Source organism: Lethenteron reissneri, chromosome 25, assembly GCF_015708825.2.
Source record: "Lethenteron reissneri isolate LAM-NWPU_2019-01 chromosome 25, ASM1570882v1, whole genome shotgun sequence".
NCBI classification, from domain to species: Eukaryota; Metazoa; Chordata; class Hyperoartia; order Petromyzontiformes; family Petromyzontidae; genus Lethenteron; species Lethenteron reissneri.
The window spans coordinates 2214133-2238393 of NC_083803.1; the positions used below are offsets into that span (position 1 = coordinate 2214133).

At 54.1% G+C, this 24261-nt stretch overlaps 2 protein-coding genes across 6 annotated transcripts in view; one reads left to right on the forward strand and one right to left on the reverse strand.

Moving 5' to 3' along the window:
* NAALADL1 (N-acetylated alpha-linked acidic dipeptidase like 1) overlaps positions 1-2970 on the reverse strand; it is a 23805-nt gene extending 20835 nt beyond the window's left edge. Inside the window, 2 exon segments of the mRNA XM_061558707.1 lie at positions 2620-2840; positions 2842-2970. Coding sequence (XP_061414691.1) covers positions 2620-2840; positions 2842-2970 — 350 coding nt within the window.
* The window catches only part of LOC133347008 (potassium channel subfamily K member 10-like), a 26481-nt gene continuing 5151 nt past the window's right edge, over positions 2932-24261 (forward strand). The window contains exons 1-9 of one of the 5 annotated variants that reach the window (XM_061558885.1): positions 2932-2974; positions 5884-6164; positions 7179-7470; positions 8769-9073; positions 9548-9665; positions 11742-11902; positions 13533-13719; positions 22679-22821; positions 23693-24048. In XM_061558885.1, coding sequence (XP_061414869.1) covers position 7470; positions 8769-9073; positions 9548-9665; positions 11742-11902; positions 13533-13719; positions 22679-22821; positions 23693-24048 — 1271 coding nt within the window. In that variant the 5' untranslated portion in view covers positions 2932-2974; positions 5884-6164; positions 7179-7469. Of the gene's footprint in view, positions 2975-4605; positions 6165-6292; positions 7471-8768; positions 9074-9547; positions 9666-11741; positions 11903-13532; positions 13720-22678; positions 22822-23692; positions 24049-24261 lie in introns of those variants that run through there. The other 4 variants (XM_061558884.1, XM_061558887.1, XM_061558888.1 and 1 more) reach the window with 4 other exon arrangements.

Here is a 24261-nt window from a genome sequence, read left to right on the forward strand (position 1 = left end):
AACTCGCTGCAAGTGATCTCTTATCTCCACGAGGGGGCAGAACTTTCCCAACCACCTTGCTTCAGAGTAATGCTCATGGCGTGACGACTAATATTTATCATTTCCAAAGCTGGAATTCGGCCAAATTAATTGGAAAACCAAATTTCATATCGTGCGGGTTTTTTTTTTGCGTGCAATCATTGGTGGCTGGATTGACACCATCAACTCAGCTCATTTGTAACCCCGTTTAATCACAAGAGTCTGAACCTTGAGTTCTAACCTAGGATCTTAATAGCACTGCCAACTCAGCGTTCTGACATTTGGGTCCTCCCGGCCACCTCGTTATGAAACTTTAATGCAGTCGCAAGCATCTGCCTAGTCTGCTCTGCCTTCCTCAGCGAATGCGTCTCACGGCTGTAGAGCCGATGCATTAGTTCAGGGTGCGAGTGTGTGTCTTCTGGTGCTCGTGATGTGTTCGGAATAGGGGAAAGGATGGAGTGTGTCTGTGTGTCTGTGTACTTGTGATGCGTGACGGCTAGGGGAAAGGTTGAGGCTTGTCTGTGCGTCTGTATGTGTCTGCGTGTTTGTGTGTGCGTGTGTCTGTATGTGTGTGTCTGCGTGTTTGTGTGTGCGTGTGTTTGTGTGTGTCTGCGTGTTTGTGTGTGTCTGCGTGTGTGTGTGTGCGTGTTTGTATGTGTATGTGTCTGCGTGCTTGTGTATGTCTGTATGTAGTGTGCTTATGACCGGCTCCAGTTTATCAGCAGAGGTCTCACTCCGAATCAGTCGAGCGGCAATATCTTTTCATCGGTTGCGTAACGCTGTGTGGAAGCTACCTGGTCTGTCGCTCCGCACGAAGCTTCAGGTCTTCTCGGCCACGGTCATTCCCTCCCTTCTCTACGCTTGCGGAACGTGGACCCCCCTAGTGGAGCATCTTCGCCGGTTGGAAACATTTAGGCTGGCCTGCCTACGATCCATCCTGGGTTTAACCAGGCTGGATTGTGTGAGGAGCTCACAAGTCCTTGAAAGATCTGGGCAAAGTCCCATCAGTGAGCTCCTCCGGCAGGCAAGGCTGCGTTGGCTGGGTCATGTAGCCCGCATGCCCAGCCACCGCATGCCTAAACAGCTTTTGTTCGGCCGGATCGAGGGGGCTAGACGGGCGCGGCACGGGCTAGAGAAGAGATGGAGTGATGTGGTACAGGAGGACGTGGAGCTGAGTGGACTTGCCGATGACTGGTACCAGCGGTGTCAAGATCGGCCTCAGTGGAGGAGGCTCGTGAAGGACGCTACTGGGCAGTTGGAGGCAGTCGCCCTCCAACAACAACGGAGGGCGGAGGAGCGACGCTCACAACAACGAGCGGAGCGCCGGGTGGCTAAAGCACAGCAAGTTGGTACAGTAGGGGGCACAGGTGGCGCATTAGCCAGTCATCTCGGTCATCTCGGTCAGTCGACCCGTGGCACCTGCTGGGTCTGCCCCGTGACCTCCTGCCAGCGGGCGTTCGACACTTCACGTGGCCTCAAGGTGCACATGGCCTGGCACAAGCGTCGTGGTGACGTCACCGCCACTTAGTGGCGAATGACGGTTGTTGTTGTTGTGTATGTCTGCATGTCTGTATGTGCCTGTGTGTTTGTGTGTGCGTGTTTGTGTGTGTTTGTGTGTGCGTGTGTCTGTATGTGTATGCCTGCGTGTTTGTGTGTGCGTGTTTGTGTATGTCTGCGTGTTTGTGTATATCTGCGTGTTTGCATGTGTGTGCATGTGTCTGTATGTGTGTGCCTGAGTGTGTGCATGTGTCTGCGTGTTTGTGTGTGTATGCGTGTGTGTGCGTGTGTTTGTAGCAGTTAGCGTGCTGCGCTACAAACCCGGTGACCTGAGTTCGATTCCCGCTCACGACCAACATCGGTGATGATTATCTGAACCGGTCCTGGGCCTCCCCTAGGGCGACTCAGGCTCAAATGAGTACCTGGTGCCGTGCGTAATAAACATCGCCACTAGGGAGACAAAGACGGTCGGGCGTGGTGCTGGCCACCCACCCCCCGTGTGCCGTTCTGGTCTTTATGGGTGCTATTCGCTAACAGCGCTTTCCCCACTCAGTCTGTTAAGGCGATAGGGTAGGGCTGAACGATTAATCGATTTCAAATCGAAGTGGAAATGTGAAACAATGCGATTAGCAAATCGCAAAGGCTGCGATTTTTTGCGATTTGAAAAGTCCTACTATTACTTTCTTATTGGAATTGTTTAATTTTTGTTATTAATATAACTTTATTTATTTAACTTAACAATTGTTCAATGTTTGATTGTTCTATTTCAATTAAAACATTCTAATAAATACATGTTGGAAGCAATTCATATATTTTAAGTTCTCATCCTTGCATTAGAATATATAGAGCAGTTCATATTTTGACGGTATCATGGGGTAATGCTCCATCACATGTTTTACATCTATTACACAGTGAATATTGAACTGAAGCTTGACTTAAAAAATGTAATCACAAATCTCAATGAGATATTTCCCCCAAATCGCTGAGCCCTACAATACGGGGATATCTTTGTCTTTGCCTCTCTCTGTGTGTGTTTGTGTGTCCGTGTGCGCTCGTGATGCCGCAAATCCCGGCGGGCCACCGAGCACGGAGCCGCCCTCCTACCGGAGGTTCTGCTCCAGGCGCTCGGTGTCGATGTCGGACAGGAGGCGCCCCACGACGTCGCTGTCGAAGTCGCGGCTGTACTCGGCCAGCCATGCGGGCGCCGCGCTCGTCTCCGCCGCCTTGGGGATGGCAAAGTGTCCCAGCAGCACGCCGGCCGTGAGACACAGCGCCCCTGCGGCCACCCCCACCAACGCCACGGTCCAGCTCTTGGCCATTGTCCTGCCGAGCTCTGACTGCGGCCGCTCGCTCGCTCGCTCCTTTTTAGCGGCTCTGTTTCACGTTTGACCTCGGACAGCCCATTTTGTCATGAGCAGGCGATTTCCTAATCCACCTTTGGATCTTCCTAATCATCGCGGTAAGACGAACCGTAGATGTGTCGTTATCATTTGACGACCCGACGTTTATGGCGAGGAAAGCATTTTTATGGCCATCAGGATACAAAGTTTGCTTTAGGGGTTTGGTTATGAACTGTGTGAAAACCTCGCTCGCTGCTCGTCGCCTCGGGAGCTTGAGGCCCGCGGGTCGTGAACCCGGCCGAGTGCTGCTGCTGGGACACGAGAAATCTGGCGGAGTGCTCCTCGCAAGGCCCCCCGGGGGTTGTGTTGCTCTTCGCTTGTTCTTGACGGGTCCTTCATGGCACACATTGGGGGCATTGAGACGCTCTCGTTAACTGCTCGGCGCATTCATCCGACGTGTTGACGCCAGACTCTGCATCGATGGGTGAACAGAAGGAAGAGCTGTAATTAAGATTCGTTGGCTGACGCTGATATGTGTCATACACACTTAAGGGGGCTATGAGGGTATGGTTTTGAGGGCGCGTTTGGGGTCTGCAGGGTTGGTTGTGTATGTTGAACGTCTTTCTCACTGTACGTAGCCAACCGTGCTAAACGGAGGTGCGGGGGAGGACAACAAACCAGACACAAAATGCAGTTCTAAAGAAATTAGTTTTCAATCCACATTTAAAAGTGCATAGCTCCAGTGGCTTCCTAATATCGGAAGGAAGAGCATTCCAGACGGCCGCAGAAGCGCATCTTGAAGTGCACAATGCAGCGATCGTCTTTGTTCGATGGTTAGGGAGGATCAAAGGGGTCCAGAGTCCAGAGTTCAGGCTATGAGCAGGTTAGAGCAGGGTGGAGCAGGCTGGGAGCAGGTTAGAGGAGGGTGGGAGCAGGCTGGGAGCAGGGTGGAGCAGGCTGGGAGCAGGGTGGGAGCAGGTTAGAGCAGGGTGGGAGCAGGCTGGGAGCAGGTTAGAGGAGGGTGGGAGCAGGCTGGGAGCAGGGTGGAGCAGGCTGGGAGCAGGGTGGGAACAGGTTAGAGCAGGGTGGGAGCAGGCTGGGAGCAGGGTGGAGCAGGCTGGGAGCAGGGTGGGAGCAGGTTAGAGCAGGGTGGGAGCAGGCTGGGAGCAGGTTAGAGGAGGGTGGGAGCAGGCTGGGAGCAGGGTGGAGCAGGCTGGGAGCAGGGTGGGAGCAGGTTAGAGCAGGGTGGGAGCAGGCTGGGAGCAGGGTGGAGCAGGCTGGAGCAGGCTGGAGCAGGCTGGGAGCAGGGTGGGAACAGGTTAGAGCAGGGTGGGAGCAGGCTGGGAGCAGGGTGGAGCAGGCTGGAGCAGGCTGGAGCAGGCTGGGAGCAGGGTGGAGCAGGCTGGGAGCAGGGTGGAGCAGGCTGGGAGCAGGGTGGAGCAGGCTGGAGCAGGCTGGAGCAGGCTGGGAGCAGGGTGGAGCAGGCTGGAGCAGGGTAGAGCAGGGTGGGAGAAGGATGGAGCAGGGTGGAACAGGCTGGGAGCTGGCTGGGAGCAGGGTGGAACAAGCTGGAGCAGGGTGGAGCAGGCTGGGAGCAGGGTGTAGCAGGCTGGGAGCAGGGTGGAACAGGCTGGAGCAGGCTGGAGCAGGCTGGGAGCAGGGTGGAGCAGGCTGGGAGCAGGGTGGAGCAGGCTGGGAGCAGGGTGGAGCAGGCTGGAGCAGGCTGGAGCAGGCTGGGAGCAGGGTGGAGCAGGCTGGAGCAGGCTGGGAGCAGGTTAGAGCAGGTTAGAGCAGGTTAGAGCAAGCTGGGAGTAGGGTGGAGCAGGCTGGGAGCAGGCTGGGAGCAGGGTGGAGCAGGCTGGAGCAGGCTGGCTGCCCCGCAAGACAAACTGATCTATAACCGCACCTGTTTCTTTTATCATTCAATGGTGTCCCTTGGAGCTGGAAAAGTGTGTCGCCTCCATCTGTAATCATTGGTTCCACAGTCAATTCCAACCGTGGGCATCAATTTACACGGGCGCCTTGGCCTTCATTCACCCCAAGTTACTCATGGTCCGGGCAGATCTCAGTGGGACGTGTTCACCCCTCCAGGGTATGATGTTTGTCTAGCTTCTTGTAAGTCTTGACTGTCACTTGTAACATAGGCTGCCTGTGATGTGAGTTTGAATTTACATCATTTTGTTGTATTCTTTGGGTCTTTCGGTAAAGCCACGTAGATAGAAAAATAATAAAACATATCACGACGTTTCAATCGCAACACAAGCCATCGTCATCAGGTGAATAAATATATAGCTATATATTTTTTTGGATTTGACGAAGGCATCTCCATGCCATGTGCATTGTTTAACCGTGGTGGCCATGGTCGAGTGGGTTTCAGAACGGATCTGCACCACAAAGCCCCACTACATGCAGGGAAATAACTGTGATCGTCGAGCGATTCTTTCAATGAGCTTTGATATTAGTGAACTCAACAAATTTGAATCATTTCAGCCGTGAAAATTCCCTTTCAACGAAGGCCCCATGTATCTACGCAAGCGCTGTTAATATGGCTAAACCGATTTGTCCGTAAATTAAGCGTGGAGTGCCCTTAACGGGTCTCGGGACCTTTATCTTCGTTTAAATTGGAAAACGCGAATGTGTGTTTAGGCAGATGATCGCGATCGGCACGCTTGCCTTCGTCGGCCATCAAGGTCGTCCACTTCAGAGCCGCCCATCATTTCTTTCGCTGCCTGAGTACAGCAGCACGCATTCCCTCTCCTGCCGCTAATTACTCTTAATTCACGGCCACGAACATCCACGCTCATTCAGGCTTTCGTGTCACTATCACGCGCTGGGCGTGACGCGCAGAGCCCGCCCCGCTGTCGAGTCGGTACCTTTATGAATTATCCGTAATCGAGGATTGCTTTTATAGTAATGTCAATAATTAGCTTTGTGGTAGTGTCAGCCTCGTTAAACATCCTCGTGGGTTTTTAATCCGGTTTTCTTGTGGTGTGCAATTTCCGCACTGGGGTTGTTCCCTCCAACGCAGCGCTCAGCAGACATCTGGCTCGCTGGGAGTTACTTAATGATTTCCCGGCCTGATGATCAGGAATCAGCAGTGCACGTTAGCCACAGACTCGTGGCTCCCAGCTCGTGGACTGTGCGGTCCGTGGTGCCAACAGCTGGACATCACAGTCAGAAGGTGGCTTCACACGAGACAGGAGGTGCTCACCCCAGCGTTTGAGGTCTTCCTGGGATCGAGCGTCTGCCTTGTCCACGTGGCTTCTGAGTCAGAGGCAGCGGCGGTTTAACGCATCTGGACAATCAAAGGTATGCCCTCTGTGAGTCATGCGCAGAAGATTTGTAAGATAATTGGTTTTTTACCCTTTTATCTGGAAACAAAACCGACACCAGTTTTGTTGCCAGATAAATTGGTTTTTTACCCTTTTATCTGGCAACAAAACTGACACCAGTTTTGTTGCTAGATAAAAGGGTAAAAACCAATTATCATATTGTTTACTGGCAAATGAGGTTCCAATGGTGTAAGAGTTGTAAGTATGTGCTGCTATCCTGTTTTAAGCCGCACCCCAAATTGCTGCTTTGCTGAGATAATTAATTCTCTTCAGAGGCCATAGTCACGCAGACACTGCTTTATTGGCAGAGCCTCGAAGGGGATGCATCGAGGGTGCTTTCTGCCTCTCGTGGCATCACAGCCGCTCGACTGCCGGCTGTAATCTCAGCTTTCTTCAACAGCTCTTGCCATTCCTGGCGGCGGGGCATGCAGGTGCCAGTATCCGGGCAGCAGCGCTTCGTGCTGATTCCTGCCCAATGACAGCGGGTGAGAGAACCCCATCACACCCGGAACATTGGCTGCCACGCCAGGTGGCGGTTCACCAGACTCGCTGAGCATCGACCACACGCGGCATGTGATCGGCCCGCCCGCACCGGGTGGAGTGCCGTGAAATCGCAGCTGGTGGACTTGGGCTGAGCTGGCTAGTGGCCGCACCAATGACGCCAGAGGCAGCGGTGACAGCGGCCTCACTTGGCACGCCGTGGCCCTAAGTGACACATCATCAGAAGGACTCTGCTTCGTTTGAACAGTGATAACATTCGCACGACATCTCTGACAGAATTGCAGTTATTTGTGCACCACAGTGCCTTGCGTCACCCCTCCCTCCTGCACCCCAACCTCTAGCTCTCCCCATCTCCCACCATCCCCTCCATCCTCCCCAAGTCCCCTCCCCCCTTCTCTCCCTCCCTCCATGCCCCCCCTCCACTCCCACATCCTCCCCCTCTGCTCTCCATCTCCTCCTCCATAGCAACGGAGTAACGCGTGCTTCGCAGAACCACAATCGTGCGCTCCGACTCGCTCCTGCCGCTGCATCCCAAGGGGGTCGCGGAGAAGAGACGCTCACAAACCCCGCGGTCGGATCCTTCACGATGCCGTTCGCTGCGGCCACGGCGCTGTCGCTGCACGCGGCTCCGCGGAGCCGCGAGCTGCGGCGAGCCTCCCGGTGACACCGCTGTGAGCGACTCAGTGTTCGCCTCGCCGGATGCCACTCTCCTCCTCGGCCACTCGTCACCCATCTGCCGGCCCGGAGACACCGACCCTGAGCCAGCGATTCCGCCTACTGGAGTAAGTGCAGCCCCCTCCCCTCCCCCCCCCCCGGTGTCACTGCGGTGCTCGCGTGGGGCTCCCCGTGCCACCGCGAGGGGGTTGGCGTCAGCGGCCACCGCGTGGCTGCGAGCTGCCGGCGACAGGACGCTGCCGGGTGTGTTTCTGAATGTCGCGGGCAGCTGCGCACATTTTTGGGGGTTTGTTGCCAACGAAGCGGCAGTGACACTGATGCATCGTCGTGTAATTACGGGAGGTGTGTTTTGTTGTGTCCGTTGAGCACGATGTAATTGGCGTGTGTTCATTGCATGCATATCGGGTGGCAGATCTGCACTGTGTCATTGCATAAAGCCGTATGCTGATGGACGATGAATTGTGTGTACGTGGTTGCATGGCTGCACTCTTGTTCCGAGCATGCCGGAGGTATTGGTCACTTAACGCAGCAAGGCGCACGAGAAGGGAGATGAGAGACTCGCGTTCACTGAGCTCAGAGCCCCGCGTGGTGTGTGGAGGAGGAGAGGGCGCGACGGAATGGGTCTCGTGGTGACGGAATGGGTCTCGTGGCTGTGGTTAGCGGTGACCCGGTCACGCCGCCTCGAAACACCCAGACTGCAGCTGAGCCGTGGCAATTAGAGGCAGAAATGTAGCTCCATCGTACCTGCCTTTCGGGGACACGTGTGCCAGTGCTAATCAGCACACTGTGTCATGTAATGGGGGCTGGTGGATGACACTGCTGAGAGCAATGGACATATTGCTCAGATTGCTCAGATCCCTGCTTTGCCATTTAAGCCGCCCACAACCGCAGCTTCCGCTCCTCATCGCGAGAGAAAAACCCAGTTTAGACTTCGCTTTGCCCGATGCATTTGTGAACGCGATCCATAACATCCGATTGGGCAGAGTTCGATTGCAATGATGTTGCTGTAACTCATAAGGTCTAAATATAGATTGAGATATTCTAATCAGCGCAAGTGCATTGTGTATTGGTGTGGTCTGAGCCGTCAAAAAGACGGATCGCATCAATGATGCTTCTGACGATACATTATGCATTAATGTCACGATTTTAAAACAAGCGTGTAAGAAAACTCCCCAGTATATTATTAACACACCGGAAATGTTGTCAAGTCTAGTAATTTTTTTAAAAATTAAGCACGTGGTGCCTCTCTGGCAAATACCAGCCACCCAAAGCGCCGTCGACACTGAGAACACAAACAACGCAAGGGGCTTTAGTGACCTACGGGAGGCCACGGCGGACGCACCCAGCAGGCAGCACCGAGCCCTCCTGTCACCTCGCCGCTCTCTGCCACTGACCCCCGTGCCAGTGGAGGTCCCGTCATGCAGCAGGGCGGCCCCTCCTCGCCTCTCCATCGACTCGCGCGTGACGGTGCTGACCGCCGGCGAGGATGCGGCCGACGGCGGCAGATCGGGCGGCTCGGTGATGAAGCGCAAGACGGTGCTGGCCGTCTTCTTGGTGGTGCTCGCCTACCTGGTGCTCGGCGGGGTCTTGTTCCGCGCTCTGGAGCAGCCGTTCGAGAGCAGCCAGCAGTCGACCGTGGCGGCCGCCAAGGCGATCTTCCTGAGCCGCCACGGCTGCGTGCCGTCCCACGAGCTGGAGGTGCTCATACAGGTGGCGCGAGCGAGCGAGCGAGCTGCTGCACGTTCACCACCACCAGCGGTGGCACCACCACCGCCAACACCGCCTCCACCACCACCGCCACCGCCCAACAGCTTCACCGCCATCAATAGCTCTGTCACCAGGAGTGCCACCACCAGCAACAGCTCCACCATCGGCACAACCGGCATCTTCGCCCCTACCACTTCCTACACCACCGCTACCACCACCGCCATGTGCATCTCGACTACTGCCTCCACCACTGTCGCCTCCACCACCACGACCTTCATCTCCTCTGTCGCCACCTACATATACCCACGTTCACAGCATCGCGCAAGACACACGGCCGATCTTTGTGTCATCCGTATTGTCATTCTGTGCAGTGGCACGTGCGTCACAAGCCGATGTATTGTGCGATTGTGAAGGAGCCGAGACTTAGGAGTGAAGCGCGTGACATTTACCCAGGCCCCTTTCCCTTATCCCCAACAGCAAATCTCAGACGCCATCAAGGTTGGGGTCAACCCCATTGGCAATGCTTCCAAGAAATCGAGCCACTGGGACCTGGGAGGAGCCTTCTTCTTTTCGGGAACCGTCATCACGACCATCGGTACCTCTCCGTTTCGTCAGCTCCATCGTTGCGTCAGCACCGACGGTCATCGCCATCCTTCCTTGTGCCACCACCGTCAGTGCGTCACTACATACCCGGAATGAATCCCGTCCACGTTTCACGACTGACATTGTGTGTGTGTGTGTCACAATCGGCGTGTCACCACCGACTTTATGTCACTGTTATCTGCGCGTCACTGACATGTGGTGCTGTCTTAGGTCGCAGCAGGGAGAACCGCCCTGTCCGAGATTGTGATACCCAAGATAAAGACAATGGAGCTGGGTTTATGTTTATAGACACACACACACAGTGTGTGTGTGTGGGGAGCGGTAGGGAGCAGTAGTGGCACGGTTAGCACCTTGCACGATGAACCCGGCGACCCGAGATTGATTCCCGTCCCTCCACTGCGAACACCAGTGACAATCATCTCAACCGGTCCTGGGCCTCTCCTATGTCCACTCAGCCTCAAATAAGTACTTGATGCAGTGTATAAACATTGTTACTCGGGAGAGGTGTGTAATATGTGTATAGACATTGTACATGTGTATACAAGTGGAGACGGTGTATGTGTGTATAGAAACACAGTGCAGGCCATAATAGAGGTGTTTGCGTTAGATCGCGTAAATATATAAATGTGCCGTTAAAACCGCCACCACCCGACACAGCCAACTAGCAAGGTTTGTCTCGTAAACAGAACATGCCAGTGCCTTACTAGTTCAGCACACCGGTGTGTTGGAGAGTAAACCCACTACAACATTTACAATTCGAGTCCGACGTTTCGCCAGCCATTACAACCAGCATCATTAGGCGGACGGCCAGAGTTGTGGATGAAATCCTCCTGCTTCAGTGCAGACGTGCGTACACGTGCATCGACACCACACAGTGGTGCTGTCTGTGCATGGGCACTCAGTGGCGTGCGTTGTGCCTGCACGTGTTTCTCGTGACCCCGTGCTGAATGCCGGAGAGCAGATTGTCTGTGGCCTTCGCTCGATCTGAGACGGTGGGGGGGGGGGGGGGGGGGCGATGCTGGGGGCTAAGTGGGGAGTAGAGGCGACGAGATGGGATTCTCGGGTCCAGACGTGTAGGGTGCATGGCTGGGGCGGCAGCCGGGTCAGGGGGCTCACCGGGAGCGTGATTGAGGAACCGGTGCAGGTGAGGAGGTGTGGGGGTGGGGGGGGGGGGACAGCGGCGTGGGTTCAGTGGTGGGGGGGGGGGGGTCGAGATTCCGTTTGGGGTTGGGGAGCTTCGCATTCGCTGTCCCCAAACGGAGCAATTCCACCACAGTTGGATGACGCTTTAGTACGAAATGTCTATACGGAAGTCCTCAATCGAACGGCGCGTATCTTCCTTACTGCTTGATCTCATATTTCTATTGACATGAATGCTCCCAGATAAGTAATTATGCGGTTTAATGCCACTATACCAGCGGCCACGATAGAGTTTTGTCTATCACCTTAATAATTTATCCTTCGAGATACATATGCATGTCGTGCTAATGAGACCCGGGAACCGTTTTTGTGTTCGTTTAAGTGGATCACTGCGGAGAGATGACACACTTCTCTGCACACTCATCACAGCACGGCTTCACAAATACACTCTGGTCGGATAATGTTTGCTCCATCGGTTCGACACAAAAAGCTTTTCATTTTCCGAGACAAATCCCTGAGTTTTGCCGCTGGGACCCACAGAACAGCCCTGCATACGGGCATGACGGCACATGCCCTGCAAGCGTTTTGGAGATAGGCGTCAATGGAGTACGTAGGTTTGTTATACTATTTAACAAATCCACTGGCTTGCAAGGTGGCCAGGCTAATGCAGTACAGCAAATCCGTTCGTGAATCCGTCTGTGAGGATTTTTGAGAAGTGACATCTCCCTCGACGTATATGTGTGAGTTTTCCCCCAGTGCTGAGGCTACCTTCCGTGTGCTAACACTGCTCAAAAAGAAATTGGTCAAACATCCCAAACGCAGGGCCTATCCTTACATTGCTGTTATGCAGACTTTCTCACAGACACACGTGCCCCATCACCGTGACTGGCCCATAATAGCGGTGGTCCTGTCACCCTGGCCTGTGCAGGCTTCGGGAACATCGCTCCAAGCACACAGGGAGGCCGCATCCTGTGCATGGCCTATGCGCTCATCGGCATCCCTCTCTTCGGCATTCTTCTCGCTGGGGTGGGGGACCAGCTGGGCACCATCTTCGGCAAAGGCATCGCCAACATTGAGAAGATATTTGTGGTACGCAAGGGCAGCACTGTGGCTTTAGGTGGTGGCATGGTGGCAGTCGTGTAGCGGTCAGTGTGTTGCGCTATGAACCCGGCGACTCGAGTTCAATTCTCCCCAGTGACGATTATCTGAATCGGTCCTGGGCCTCCCCTAGGTCGACTCAGTCTCAAATGAGTACCTGGTGCGGTGTGTAAACATCGTCAATCGGGAGAGAAATGCGGCCGAACGTGGTGCTGGCCACCCACCCCCTCGTGTGCCGTGCCGGCCTTCATAGGTGCTCGTCAACAGACTGTTAAGGCTACACGCGGTGTCTTTGTTATAGTGGTGGAGGTGATGTAATTTAATTTAAACTAATACTATTTTGTCACAACACATTAACAAGGTCGACACAAGGTGTGCGAATGCACATTCGGCACACACAATAGTTTAATACTGGCGACACATTTTGTACCCATTAACATTCTCTTTGTTCGATGGCGAATGCATAACTGTGCACGCCTTTGGATGTGTCACCTCTAGCCACGTGGATGCCTTATTTGAACACGGCAGATGACCAGAGTTGGATGCTGCTGTAATTTGTGGAGTTGTGATTTATCAGCAGCTCCATTGGGAGGGGGGTAGGAGGAGGAGGAAGGAGGAGGAAGGGGCTGCCCTGGGTGAGTAAATCACACGAGCGTGGCGTGTGCTGCTGTCCGCAAGAGCTTAAAGAGAAACACAGTGGGGGAACTGGAGGCATTGATTATTCACATTTACCTTAATGAGACATGCATTGCCTTTAGGGGGGAAAGCAGAATCGAAAACAGCACATACAAAATTAAATATACATTGCAGTGAAATAAAAAAAAACCCCGACATTTCATTATGGATGAGCGTAAGACGCATATATTTGTGGCACTGGCGAGAGATGCGTGGATGCTGCCGAGGAGGGGCTCGAAGCAGCCAGGTTGCAGACTCTATCTTGTAATGAGATTCCAGGTTGAGTGGCAGACCCCGGCACCAGGGCAAGGGCCCCCTCCACGAGGCTCCTCGCAGCCCGCGACCCCCCCCCCCCCCCGGCAGACGGGGAGGAAGGTGTTGACCCACGAGAAAGGAACATCTCATTCCTTCCTCCACCGCCGCCTACCTCAACCAACCATGTTCAGGGACATTAACACGGTGTACAACATTTGAGAAAAAAAAATCAAAGATTATTTTAAAAATTAAGAAATGTTTTTTTAATGAAGAATTGAGCTCGCCGCTGGCGAGTCAACACAGAACGACAAGCAGCGTGAGCTCAACATCCCTCCCCTTGTTTCCAGTGTGAGCTCTGCTCGGCAAACTGATGATGTAGCCGAACAGTTAAATAATGAACGTGCGGGGAATAAATGAAGGATGTGAATCCGCTCCCACGGTCTCCTATCTGGCTGACATCGTCACAGCCCCATTAGCTGCATAGCGCGTGCTTGTGCTTAATCAGCGCTCCTCTCTGAAGTGAGACGAAGAGTAGACTCCGTGGGCCTGAGAGCAGGCAGCACCTGGCCATCCGCTGGGACATCTGGAGGTACTGTCACTGCTCGCTGCTGGAGGGCATATCGCCGACTTGCGACGTCCATAACGGTGCTCTGTTGTTGCCATCTTGTTTCGCTCTTCTGTTTTGCGCCAGAAGCGGAAGATCAGCCAGACGCGAGTTCGAGTCATGTCCACCGTCGTCTTTGTCTTGGCCGGCTGCGTGCTGTTTGTGGCCGTGCCAGCGGCCATTTTCATGCGCACCGAGGGTTGGAGCTCCCTGGAGGCCATTTACTTTGTGGTCACCACCCTCACCACCATTGGGTTCGGAGACTTCGTGGCAGGTGAGTTGGTGTCGGCTGGTCTGCTCGCTGGGTGGGTCCGGGTGTCCCTCCCTGATCATGAACTCGGTTGACCCCCGCGTGTGTGTTGGGTCGGCTTGCGCGATACCGCGGCGCCTTGGCAGCAGGAAGCCACTTCTGAGGATCCAAGCTCCTCCTGCTTAAGCCGCCCATGGTGCTGGGCCATGGATGATGCGCTGAGGTGCACATTGTGTGGATATGTGCCGAGATGCCTCTCCGTACATGCAAGCCATTGTCAAGCTGTGCACAAAATCCGAGGACCGTTCTTAAACTCGAAATGGCTGTATCCTACACAATGGCACCAATTATGGCGACAGTTTTTTTCTTCTTATTCTTAAATATTTAATAATTCCTGATCTAACTCGAAAGTCAGCACGTTGCCATGCCGCAAGCCTGGTGCGGTGGCGTTGCATTGTTAAAGTGAGCTGGGCTGGAGCACTGGTTTTGTCTGCGCGCACACCGCATTGGGGACAGAATTTGTCTCGTTGAGACACCCCGTGCCTCGGGAGAGCGGCTGCCATTCGACTGCCAGGGCGGGATGGGCACCCCCTTCACAGTCCCCCCCCTCGGAGCCGCACACACAAAACGCTCAACGCGTAGAAGTGGATCTCTGATAGCCCCCCCCCCCCCCCCCCCCGTGCGCTCTGACGGTTACTTTACGCTTTTAACTCTGCTCCAGTGGCCAAAGGAGGCGCTCTGCACCTGATGACGGTTATGTAACAATAGCCTTGGCCGGCAAGAGGTGCTTAATGTCGTGCTTATTTGTCGCCCCCCCCACTCAATAACAATAACGTCCTCGCTCGTGTTTGAAACGGCAGCGTCACCCGATAGAAAGACAAACGAGTTGACGTGTCCTGCTGTCCTCAAAGAGGCCCGGACGCATTTGACCCCAATCCCACTGATGCGACTCCCCCCCCCCTGCCCCCACCCCGAGTGCAGCTGGTTTGTGTTTTATTGATGGGCACTGACTTCAAGCAAAAGCCATCATCATGTTGCTTTATACTACGCAGTTGCTTTAGTAAATATCGTCGATGTCCCGTTTTGTGCATATGTCCGTTGAACTTCTTTCGCACCGTACGTCGCCAACTGTATTCATCGGATCTGCGGGGGAAGAACGACAGACTAAGCACAACAGTCAGTTTTAAAGAAATATCGTTTTTAATCGAGATGACGATTTGAAAGTGCACAGCTCCAGTGGCTTCCTCGTGACGGAAGGAAGAACGTTCCAGACGGCCGCAGACGCGCATCTGAAAGCGCGCGATGCAGTGGGGACCGTCTTTGTTCGATGACCAGCCTTTGAAAGCTTTGCAAAAGATGATAACATTTTGAGTCAGGGGTTCCACCAATGATCTGCTCAACCCTTTCCAACCAAGGGTGGAAGTGTTTACGATGCGTCGACTCGGTCCGTTCGTCGGACTGTCCATCCATATACGGTGGGGGGAGTATTCAATGTGAAGATAAACGGTATAAAGCTGTGTCGCTCTTAGGGACTTAACCCTTTTGGAAAAATAGCTACATCGATCAGACGGTTGCCGACAACCTAAGAAATACAATGCCGCATTGAGGGGGCCCGCCTCGGCATCCCGGTTGAGGCGCACCTTCCCGGGCAGAGCCACGATCCGAAGCCAGCGGCCTCATCGCGGCCTATGGATGCGCCGCTTCTTTCCCCGGCAGTCTGGCACCATTATTGACGCTGATCTAAAATACTTACGAGGACAACTCCGTTTCGAAAAGCGTCGCGTAATCCGCTGTCATACTGCCGATGAACGTTTCAAACGTTGGCACAGGCGTCGACGTAGCGATGGCTCCCTGCTCGAGATGCCCAGGGGAGAGAGATGGAAGTTGTCACGCGGCCTTCTTTGCTGGCCTGCCTCTGCCCGTGCCGCGGGGGCCGTCTGCGCTGGAACGGCAGTGGCAACGAAGGGCTCCCTCGCCATTCCACGGTGCCCATCCGAGTGTGGGGATGTGACATTGGTCTACGGGGCCCAGTGTCGGCCGCCTCGCTCAAGCCCCGAGCCTCCGATCTCCAGAGATCATCCATCATAGAGGTTTTTTTTGTTGGGTTAGATCGCGTAAATATATAAATGTGTCGTTAAAACTCGCCACCACTCGACACAGCCAACTAGTAAGGGTTGTCACGTAAACAGAACGTGCCAATTCGTCACTAGTACAGCACGCCGGTGTGTTGGAGAGCCAAGCCACAACATTTACAATCCAGTAATTACAACCAGCTTCATCAGGCGACACAGCCAGATTTGTGGAGAAGTCCACCTGTTTCCCGACAAATGTTTGCCCGGAGGACGTTGGTGGGTCCAGGGTGGTGCGAGGGTGAGAGCCCTTCTCCCCAGCATCGGCACAAGGAGTCACGGATCGGCCCGTGAAGCATTCAAAAGGGCGACATCATGTGGATACTGACAAGGGAGCGACCTAGCCTTTTTGTTTTTAAGGCACCAAAGGTCATTCACTACCAGGGCATGGAAACATGACAAAGGTGCCGTTGGGGGCTGTGTGGCAGCCGTGAAAGATGCGACGTGTTTCATGGCACCTGTGGGAACAGATTGTGATGACCTTGCGTGTAAATGTTCCACCAGCGGTCCTCACTGGGGACAGGACAATGCTTAGAATGAAAAAAAAATCACTTAAGGTGATTACATTTACCGGAAAAACGCAAGTGTATTGTTCGCAACACATCCATGCTTCCTGTAACATCTGAAGCTGTCAATTTTTTGTGCCATAAACGTATATTACCGGCCACCTTAGCCTCCAAAAGTCATCGATCATTCCCAATGCGTTTATTCAATTGCACGGAGAAAAGTTGCCTCAAATGTTAATATGCTGAGTGCATTTATTCCAACATTCGGTGTGATGTTATGGATTTAGAATTCCACCATACTTTACTCAGTACACGGTATGAGGATAGTGACGCGTTCTTTCCACACGCTGCTGATTTATCCCTTTGGCTGTGCAGAGCGGAGCACCGGTGTCAAACGCAGGCATGGTCGGGCCTCCCCATCAATAATTAAACACTCTCACATTGGAATCGCACGTAATATCTTGAAATGTGTCGCATTTTGATGCATTACTTCACGTGCGCGCTTAGTAATTGATGAATTCTAATTTGATGTAGCGGAATGGCTAGGTGTGGTGTGTAGTGGGGGAGAGTTGCTGGTTCAGTAATCATGAGCCATTCTGTCTCAGCACATAATTAAGAGACATCTATTATCAGCCATAAAAGCACAGTGTGTTCAGCCATGGCGGCCTCGCGAGCAGGGTGGTGGGAACGGGCTGTGGTGAGGGCCCTGGCTGTTGTGGTGAGACCCCTGGGTGTTGTGGTGAGCCCTGAGTGTTGTGGTGACCCCTGAGTGTTGTGGTGAGGTCTGAGTGTTGTGGTGAGCCCTGAGTGTTGTGGTGAGCCCTGAGTGTTGTGGTGAGACCCCTGGGTGTTGTGGTGAGCCCTGAGTGTTGTGGTGAGCCTTGAGTGTTGTGGTTAGAGCCTTGAGTGTTGTGGTGAGCCCTGAGTGTTGTGGTGAGCCTTGAGTGTTGTGGTGAGCCCTGGGTGTTGTGGTGAGCCCTGAGTGTTGTGGTGAGAGCCCTGAGTGTTGTGGTTAGCCCTGAGTGTTGTGGTGAGAGCCCTGAGTGTTGTGGTTAGCCCTGAGTGTTGTGGTGAGCCCTGAGTGTTGTGGTGAGCCCTGAGTGTTGTGGTGAGGCCTGAGTGTTGTGGTGATCCCTGAGTGTTGTGGGGAGCCTTGAGTGTTGTGGTGAGCCCTGAGTGTTGTGGTTAGAGCCTTGAGTGTTGTGGTGAGCCCTGAGTGTTGTGGTGAGAGCACTGAGTGTTGTGGTGAGCACTGAGTGTTGTGGTGAGCCCTGAGTGTTGTGGTGAGAGCACTGAGTGTTGTGGTGAGCCCTGAGTGTTGTGGTGAGCCCTGATTGTTGTGGTGAGCCCTGATTGTTGTGGTGAGAGCCCTGAGTGTTGTGCTGAGAGCCCTGAGTGTTGTGGTGAGCCCTGAGTGTTGTGGTGAGGCCTGAGTGTTGTGGTGAGCCCTGGGTGTTGTGGTGAGCCCTGAGTGTTGTGGTGAGAGCCCTGAGTGTTGTGGTGAGCCTTGAGTGTTGTGGTGAGCCCTGAATGTTGTGGTGAGCCCTGAGTGTTGTGGTTAGAGCCTTGAGTGTTGTGGTGAGCCCTGATTGTTGTGGTGAGCCCTGCGTGTTGTGGTGAGCCCTGAGTGTTGTGGTGAAACCCTGGCTGTTGTGGTGAGACCTGGGTGTTGTGGTGAGCCCCGAGTGTTGTGGTGAGAGCCCTGAGTGTTGTGGTGAGCCCTGAATGTTGTGGTGACCCCTGAGTGTTGTGGTGAGCCCTGAGTGTTGTGGTGAGCCTTGAGTGTTGTGGTGAGCCTTGAGTGTTGTGGTTAGAGCCTTGAGTGTTGTGGTGAGCCCTGAGTCTTGTGGTGAGCCTTGAGTGTTGTGGTGAGCCCTGGGTGTTGTGGTGAGCCCTGAGTGTTGTCGTGAGAGCCCTGAGTGTTGTGGTGAGAGCCCTGAGTGTTGTGGTTAGCCCTGAGTGTTGTGGTGAGCCCTGAGTGTTGTGGTGAGAGCACTGAGTGTTGTGGTGAGCCCTGGCTGTTGTGGTGAGAGCCCTGAGTGTTGTGGTGAGAGCCCTGGCTGTTGTGGTTAGCCCTGAGTGTTGTGGTGAGCCCTGAGTGTTGTGGAGAGAGCACTGAGTGTTGGGGTGAGTCTTGAGGGTTGTGGCGAGCACTGAGTGTTGTGGTGAGCCCGGAGTGTTGTGGTGAGCCCTGAGTGCTGTGGTGAGCCTTGAGTGTTGTGGTGAGCCCTGAGTGTTGTGGTGAGCCTTGAGTGTTGTGGTGAGCCTTGAGTGTTGTGGTGAGCCCTGAGTGTTGTGGTGAGCCTTGAGTGTTGTGGTGAGCCCTGGCTGTTTTGGTGAGCCCTGAGTGTTGTGGTGAGCCCTGAGTGTTGTGGTGAGCCCTGAGTGTTGTGGTGAACCCGGAGTGTTGTGGTGAGCCCTTGCTGTTGTGGTGAGCCCTTGCTGTAGTGGTGAGCCCTTGCTGTTGTGGTGAGCCCTGAGTGTTGTGGTGAGCCCTGAGTGTTGTGGAGAGCCCTGAGTGTTGTGGTGAGCCCTGAGTGTTGTGGTGAGCCTTGAGTGTTGTGGTGAGCCTTGAGTGTTGTGGTTAGAGCCTTGAGTGTTGTGGTGAGCCCTGAGTGTTGTGGTGAGCCCTGAGTGTTGTGGTGAGCCCTGGGTGTTGTGGTGAGCCCTGAGTGTTGTGGTGAGAGCCCTGAGTGTTGTGGTGAGAGCCCTGAGTGTTGTGGTGAGAGCCCTGAGTGTTGTGGTTAGCCCTGAGTGTTGTGGTTAGCCCTGAGTGTTGTGGTGAGCCCTGAGTGTTGTGGTGAGCCCTGAGTGTTGTGGTGAGAGCACTGAGTGTTGTGGTGAGCCCTGGCTGTTGTGGTGAGCCCTGAGTGTTGTGGTGAGCCCTGAGTGTTGTGGTGAGCCCTGAGTGTTGTGGTGAGCCCTGAGTGTTGTGGTGAGCCCTGAGTGTTGTGGTGAGCCCTGAGTGTTGTGGTGAACCCTGAGTGTTGTGGTGAGAGCACTGAGTGTTGTGGTGAGTCTTGAGGGTTGTGGCGAGCACTGAGTGTTGTGGTGAGCCCGGAGTGTTGTGGTGAGCCCTGAGTGTTGTGGTGAGAGCACTGAGTGTTGTGGTGAGCCCTGAGTGTTGTGGTGAGCCTTGAGTGTTGTGGTGAGCCCTGAGTGTTGTGGTGAGCCTTGAGTGTTGTGGTGAGCCTTGAGTGTTGTGGTGAGCCCTGAGTGTTGTGGTGAGCCTTGAGTGTTGTGGTGAGCCCTGAGTCTTGTGGTGAGCCTTGAGTGCTGTGGTGAGCCTTGAGTGTTGTGGTGAGCCTGAGTGTTGTGGTGAGCCTTGAGTGTTGTGGTGAGCCTTGAGTGTTGTGGTGAGCCCTGAGTGTTGTGGTGAGCCCTGAGTGTTGTGGTGAGCCCTGAGTGTTGTGGTGAGCCCTGAGCTGTTTTGGTGAGCCCTGAGTGTTGTGGTGAGCCCTGAGTGTTGTGGTGAACCCGGAGTGTTGTGGTGAGCCCTTGCTGTTGTGGTGAGCCCTTGCTGTTGTGGTGAGCCCTTGCTGTTGTGGTGAGCCCTGAGTGTTGTGGGGAGCCCTGAGTGTTGTGGTGAGCACTGAGTGTTGTGGTGAGAGCACTGAGTGTTGTGGCGAGCCCTGAGTGTTGTGGTGAGCCCTGAGTGTTGTGGTGAGCCCTGAGTGTTGTGGTGAGCCCTGAGTGTTGTGGTGAGCCCTGAGTGTTGTGGTGAGGGCCCTAAGTGTTGTGGTGAGCCCTGAGTGTTGTGGTGAGCCCTGAGTGTTGTGGTGAGCCTTGAGTGTTGTGGTGAGCCCTGAGTGTTGTGGTGAGAACCCTGAGTGTTGTGGTGAGAACCCTGAGTGTTGTGGTGAGCCCTGAGTGTTGTGGTAACGGTCCTGAGTGTTGTGGTGAGCCCTGAGTGTTGTGGTGAGCCCTGGCTGTTTTGGTGAGCCCTGAGTGTTGTGGTGAGCCTTGAGTGTTGTGGTGAGCCTTGAGTGTTGTGGTGAGCCCTGAGTGTTGTGGTGAGCCCTGAGTGTTGTGGTGAGCCCTGAGTGTTGTGGTGAGCCCTGAGTGTTGTGGTGAGCCCTGAGTGTTGTGGTGAGGCCTGATTGTTGTGGTGAGACCTGAGTTTTGTGGTGAGCCCTGAGTGTTGTGGTGAGCCCTGAGTGTTGTGGTGAGCCCTGAGTGTTATGGTGAACCCTTTATGGTGAAATTCACCATGGAAGTGGAGAAAGATGGCAAACTACCATTCTTGGATATTCAGTTTGAGAGGAGACCCGAGGGATCATTGGGACATTCTGCCTACAGGAAAGCCACCCACACAGATTCCTACTTGAAACCGGATTCCCACCACCACCCATCTCAAAATAATTATCTCATCAAAACGCTATAACACAGAGCTCATCGCATTTCAGACCAACACCACCTGGCCGGTGAATTAAGACATGTACATCGTACCCTCAGGATGAACGGATACTCTGACCGCACCATCCGCCAAGCTGTTTCTCCCACCATACAGAAACAGCCACATGAAACTCCGATCAAAACTATCACGTTGCCATACATAGCAGGCGTGACCAAAAAGATCTCCAAAATTCTAAACAAACATAAGATCCAAGTCCGATTCAGTACAGTACATAAAATCCGTGATCTAATTTCATCTGTGAAAGATGTCATTCCTGACTTACAATTCCCTGGAGTCTACAAACTGAGTTGCAGCTGTGGTGATTGTTACATTCGAGAAACGAAACGTCATATCTCTGATCGTGCCCGCGAGCACAAGTCAGATCTGAAACACGGCAAAACTGATTCTTCCGCCGTTGCCGATCATTGCTACAACTCTGTGGGCTCTCATGAGAAAGTCTTTTCCGAGACCAAGGTACTCTGCAAACCTCCTGGCTACCATCAAAGGTTTGTACACGAAGCCATCCAGATATACAAACACAGACATAATTTCAACCGTGATGATGGGTACAAACTGAGTAATCATTGGAAATATGTTATTAACCATGCAAAAAAAGATTTCACTACACATATTTGGACCATCTTATTTGACAGGCACTATTCTTTAGTTACCGTACAGTTTACTGATAGACAGCCAGTTTTGTTTTGTTTTATCATATTTTGCTTCTTTTTTCACACACTGGTTTCCTGCTTTAAGTTTTACCCACCCAGCAATATAGCAAAGGGCTGTTTCATCTACATAACGAAGGCTCAGTCCCATTTACAGCAGCCGCACCTTAACAACCCTGGCACCTCCCAGTTCAACCAGTCTACACAACAAAGGCTCATTCCTAGCAGCAGCCTCAGCCGCACCAACCTCACAATAATAACAATACAAAACTCCGATCCAGGTGCCTGCCTTGGCTCCTCCCCCCCTCAACCAGTATATATACAAGGACGGGTCTCTTAGAATTTCTCTTACTTGATACAGCAATCGTGCTGTGACGGTTCCACCTGAAGACGGAAGCTTGTGTTGTCTCCGAAACGTCGTGATTTTTATTTTACTTTTATAAATTTTCATAGCATTTTTTTACCTACGTGACTTTACCGAAAACACCCTAAGAGTAAGAGTATGGTGAACCCTGGCTGTTGTGGTGAGCCTTGAGTGTTGTGGTGAGACCCCTGGCTGTTGTGGTGAGACCCCTGAGTGTTGTGGTGAGACCCTGGCTGTTGTGGTGAGACCCTGGCTGTTGTGGTGAGACCCCTGACTGTTGTGGTGAGACTCCTGGCTGTTGTGGTGAGCCCTGAGTGTTGTGGTGAGACCCCTGGCTGTTGTGGTGAGAGCCCTGAGTGTTGTGGTGAGCCCTGAGTGTTGTGGTGAGACCCCTGGCTGTTGTGGTGAGAGCCCTGAGTGTTGTGGTGAGCCTTGAGTGTTGTGGTGAGACCCTGGCTGTTGTGGTGAGAGCCCTGAGTGTTGTGGTGAGACCCCTGACTGTTGTGGTGAGAGCCCTGAGTGTTGTGGTGAGCCCTGAGTGTTGTGGTGAGACCCCTGGCTGTTGTGGTGAACCCTGAGTGTTGTGGTGAGACCCTGGCTGTTGTGGTGAGCCCCTGGCTGTTGTGGTGAGACCCTGGCTGTTGTGGTGAGACTCCTGGCTGTTGTGGTGAGCCTTGAGTGTTGTGGTGAGACCCTGGCTGTTGTGGTGAGAACCCCTGGCTGTTGTGGTGAGACTCCTGGCTGTTGTGGTGAGACTCCTGGCTGTTGTGGTGAGCCCTGAGTGTTGTGGTGAGCCCTGAGTGTTGTGGTGAGACCCCTGGCTGTTGTGGTGAGAGCCCTGAGTGTTGTGGTGAGCGCTCTGGATGTTGTGGTGAGACCCTGGCTGTTGCGGTGAGAGCTCTGGATGTTGTCTGCTGTAGGTGGAGATGCGGACATTGAATACAGCGAGTGGTACAAGCCTCTCGTCTGGTTCTGGATCCTGGTGGGGCTGGCATACTTCGCTGCGGTGCTCAGCATGATCGGATACTGGCTGCACGCGCTCTCGCGGCGCACCAAGAAGGAGGTGAGGGTGGAACGTGGAGCCGGGGGGGGGGGGGAGGTCGATGAGGGAGTGGTGAGGTGGGAGGTGAAGTCAGAATGGGGCCTTGGGGGAATCTTTCCTTTAATCCGGGAATATTCCTCCTGCCACAGCAAGACCGTGCCTTGATGCTCGATCCAGGCTTGTCCTGTTGGCCTGATTTATGGATAATTGTCACGTGCTAACAGAGGCACCATCTTCATGTCCTTGCCTGTTGGAAATGACAATAACGTTTACCGGACGTGATCCTAAAACAGTGCAAACGGATCACGAGGAGAACAACCAGTGACAGGCGCTTAATCTCGGCGCTGTCGGACAAGCGCCGCGGCGGCGTCGTTGTGATCGCAGCGTCGCTGGATGCCGGGAGAGGCTCCGATGGCTTTCTGCAAAGTGTGCGTGGATCAGGCCAAATGAGCACGGACACCTCCTGCTGCCGCTTGTTCGGACGGCAAATGAGACCCCTCGTAGCCTTCGTAGATTATAATCTCGCCTGGGTTCACTCCTCGGCCCTGGGGTTGACGAGAGCCACTTTCAGCCAATTACAAGCTGCTCTGGAGCAGCTGGCACGAGCTGCGGGAGAATGTCGGTGACGGTCGCGCTGTGTGCGTGGCGGGGCTGCTGGATGAGACAGAAATTCCACTTGCCACCAGATGCGACCGAGCTCATTCAGAGCCAGACGCCGTCTCACTGCAGTGTGTGCCTGTCTATGTGCACGTGTGTGTGTGTGCGTCTGTGCTTGCGTCGGTATTTTGACGTGCGTCTACGTCAGTATGTGTGTGTGTGTTGGGGCCTGTGTTTGTGCGGTTGTGGTGGTGGGTGGTTGGGATCCGTGTCTTTGTGTGTGCATGCCCGCCAGGTGGGAGAGTTCACGGCGCAGGCTGCCGAGTGGAAAGCCAGCGTGGCAGCCGAGCTGAAGCAGACGCGCCGTCGGCTGAGCGTGGAGATTCACGAGCGGCTGCAGCGAGTGGGCAGCAGCAGCAGCAGCTCACGGCGGCGAGCCAACGATGTGCTGCGCCGCCACTCCATGGACGTGCTCACGGCGCAGAAGCGCGGCTCCTTCTCGCTCGCCCCCAAGGCCGGCTCGGCCGACGGAATTTCGTCGGCCACGTCGCTCGCCAACGGGCAGGCGATTGGCATCACCCACGGCAACAAGCTTCTGCTGCCAAACGGGCACTGCCTGCCCGGGGCTCGTCTGGAGAAGCGCTACTCCAGGTGGGAGGGCACATGCCCGCAGATGCACAAACGCCCGCACACATGGACGGGAATTAAGCATGCACGCATGCACACACCCACACAGACAGGCGCTACATTCAGAACGTGTACACCGTTACACATAATCACACACACCCATACATGTACAAAACAAAGATAGAGATCCCCCGTGAAGCCTTAGCAGACTGTTGGGGCAAGTGCTGTTAGCGAGCA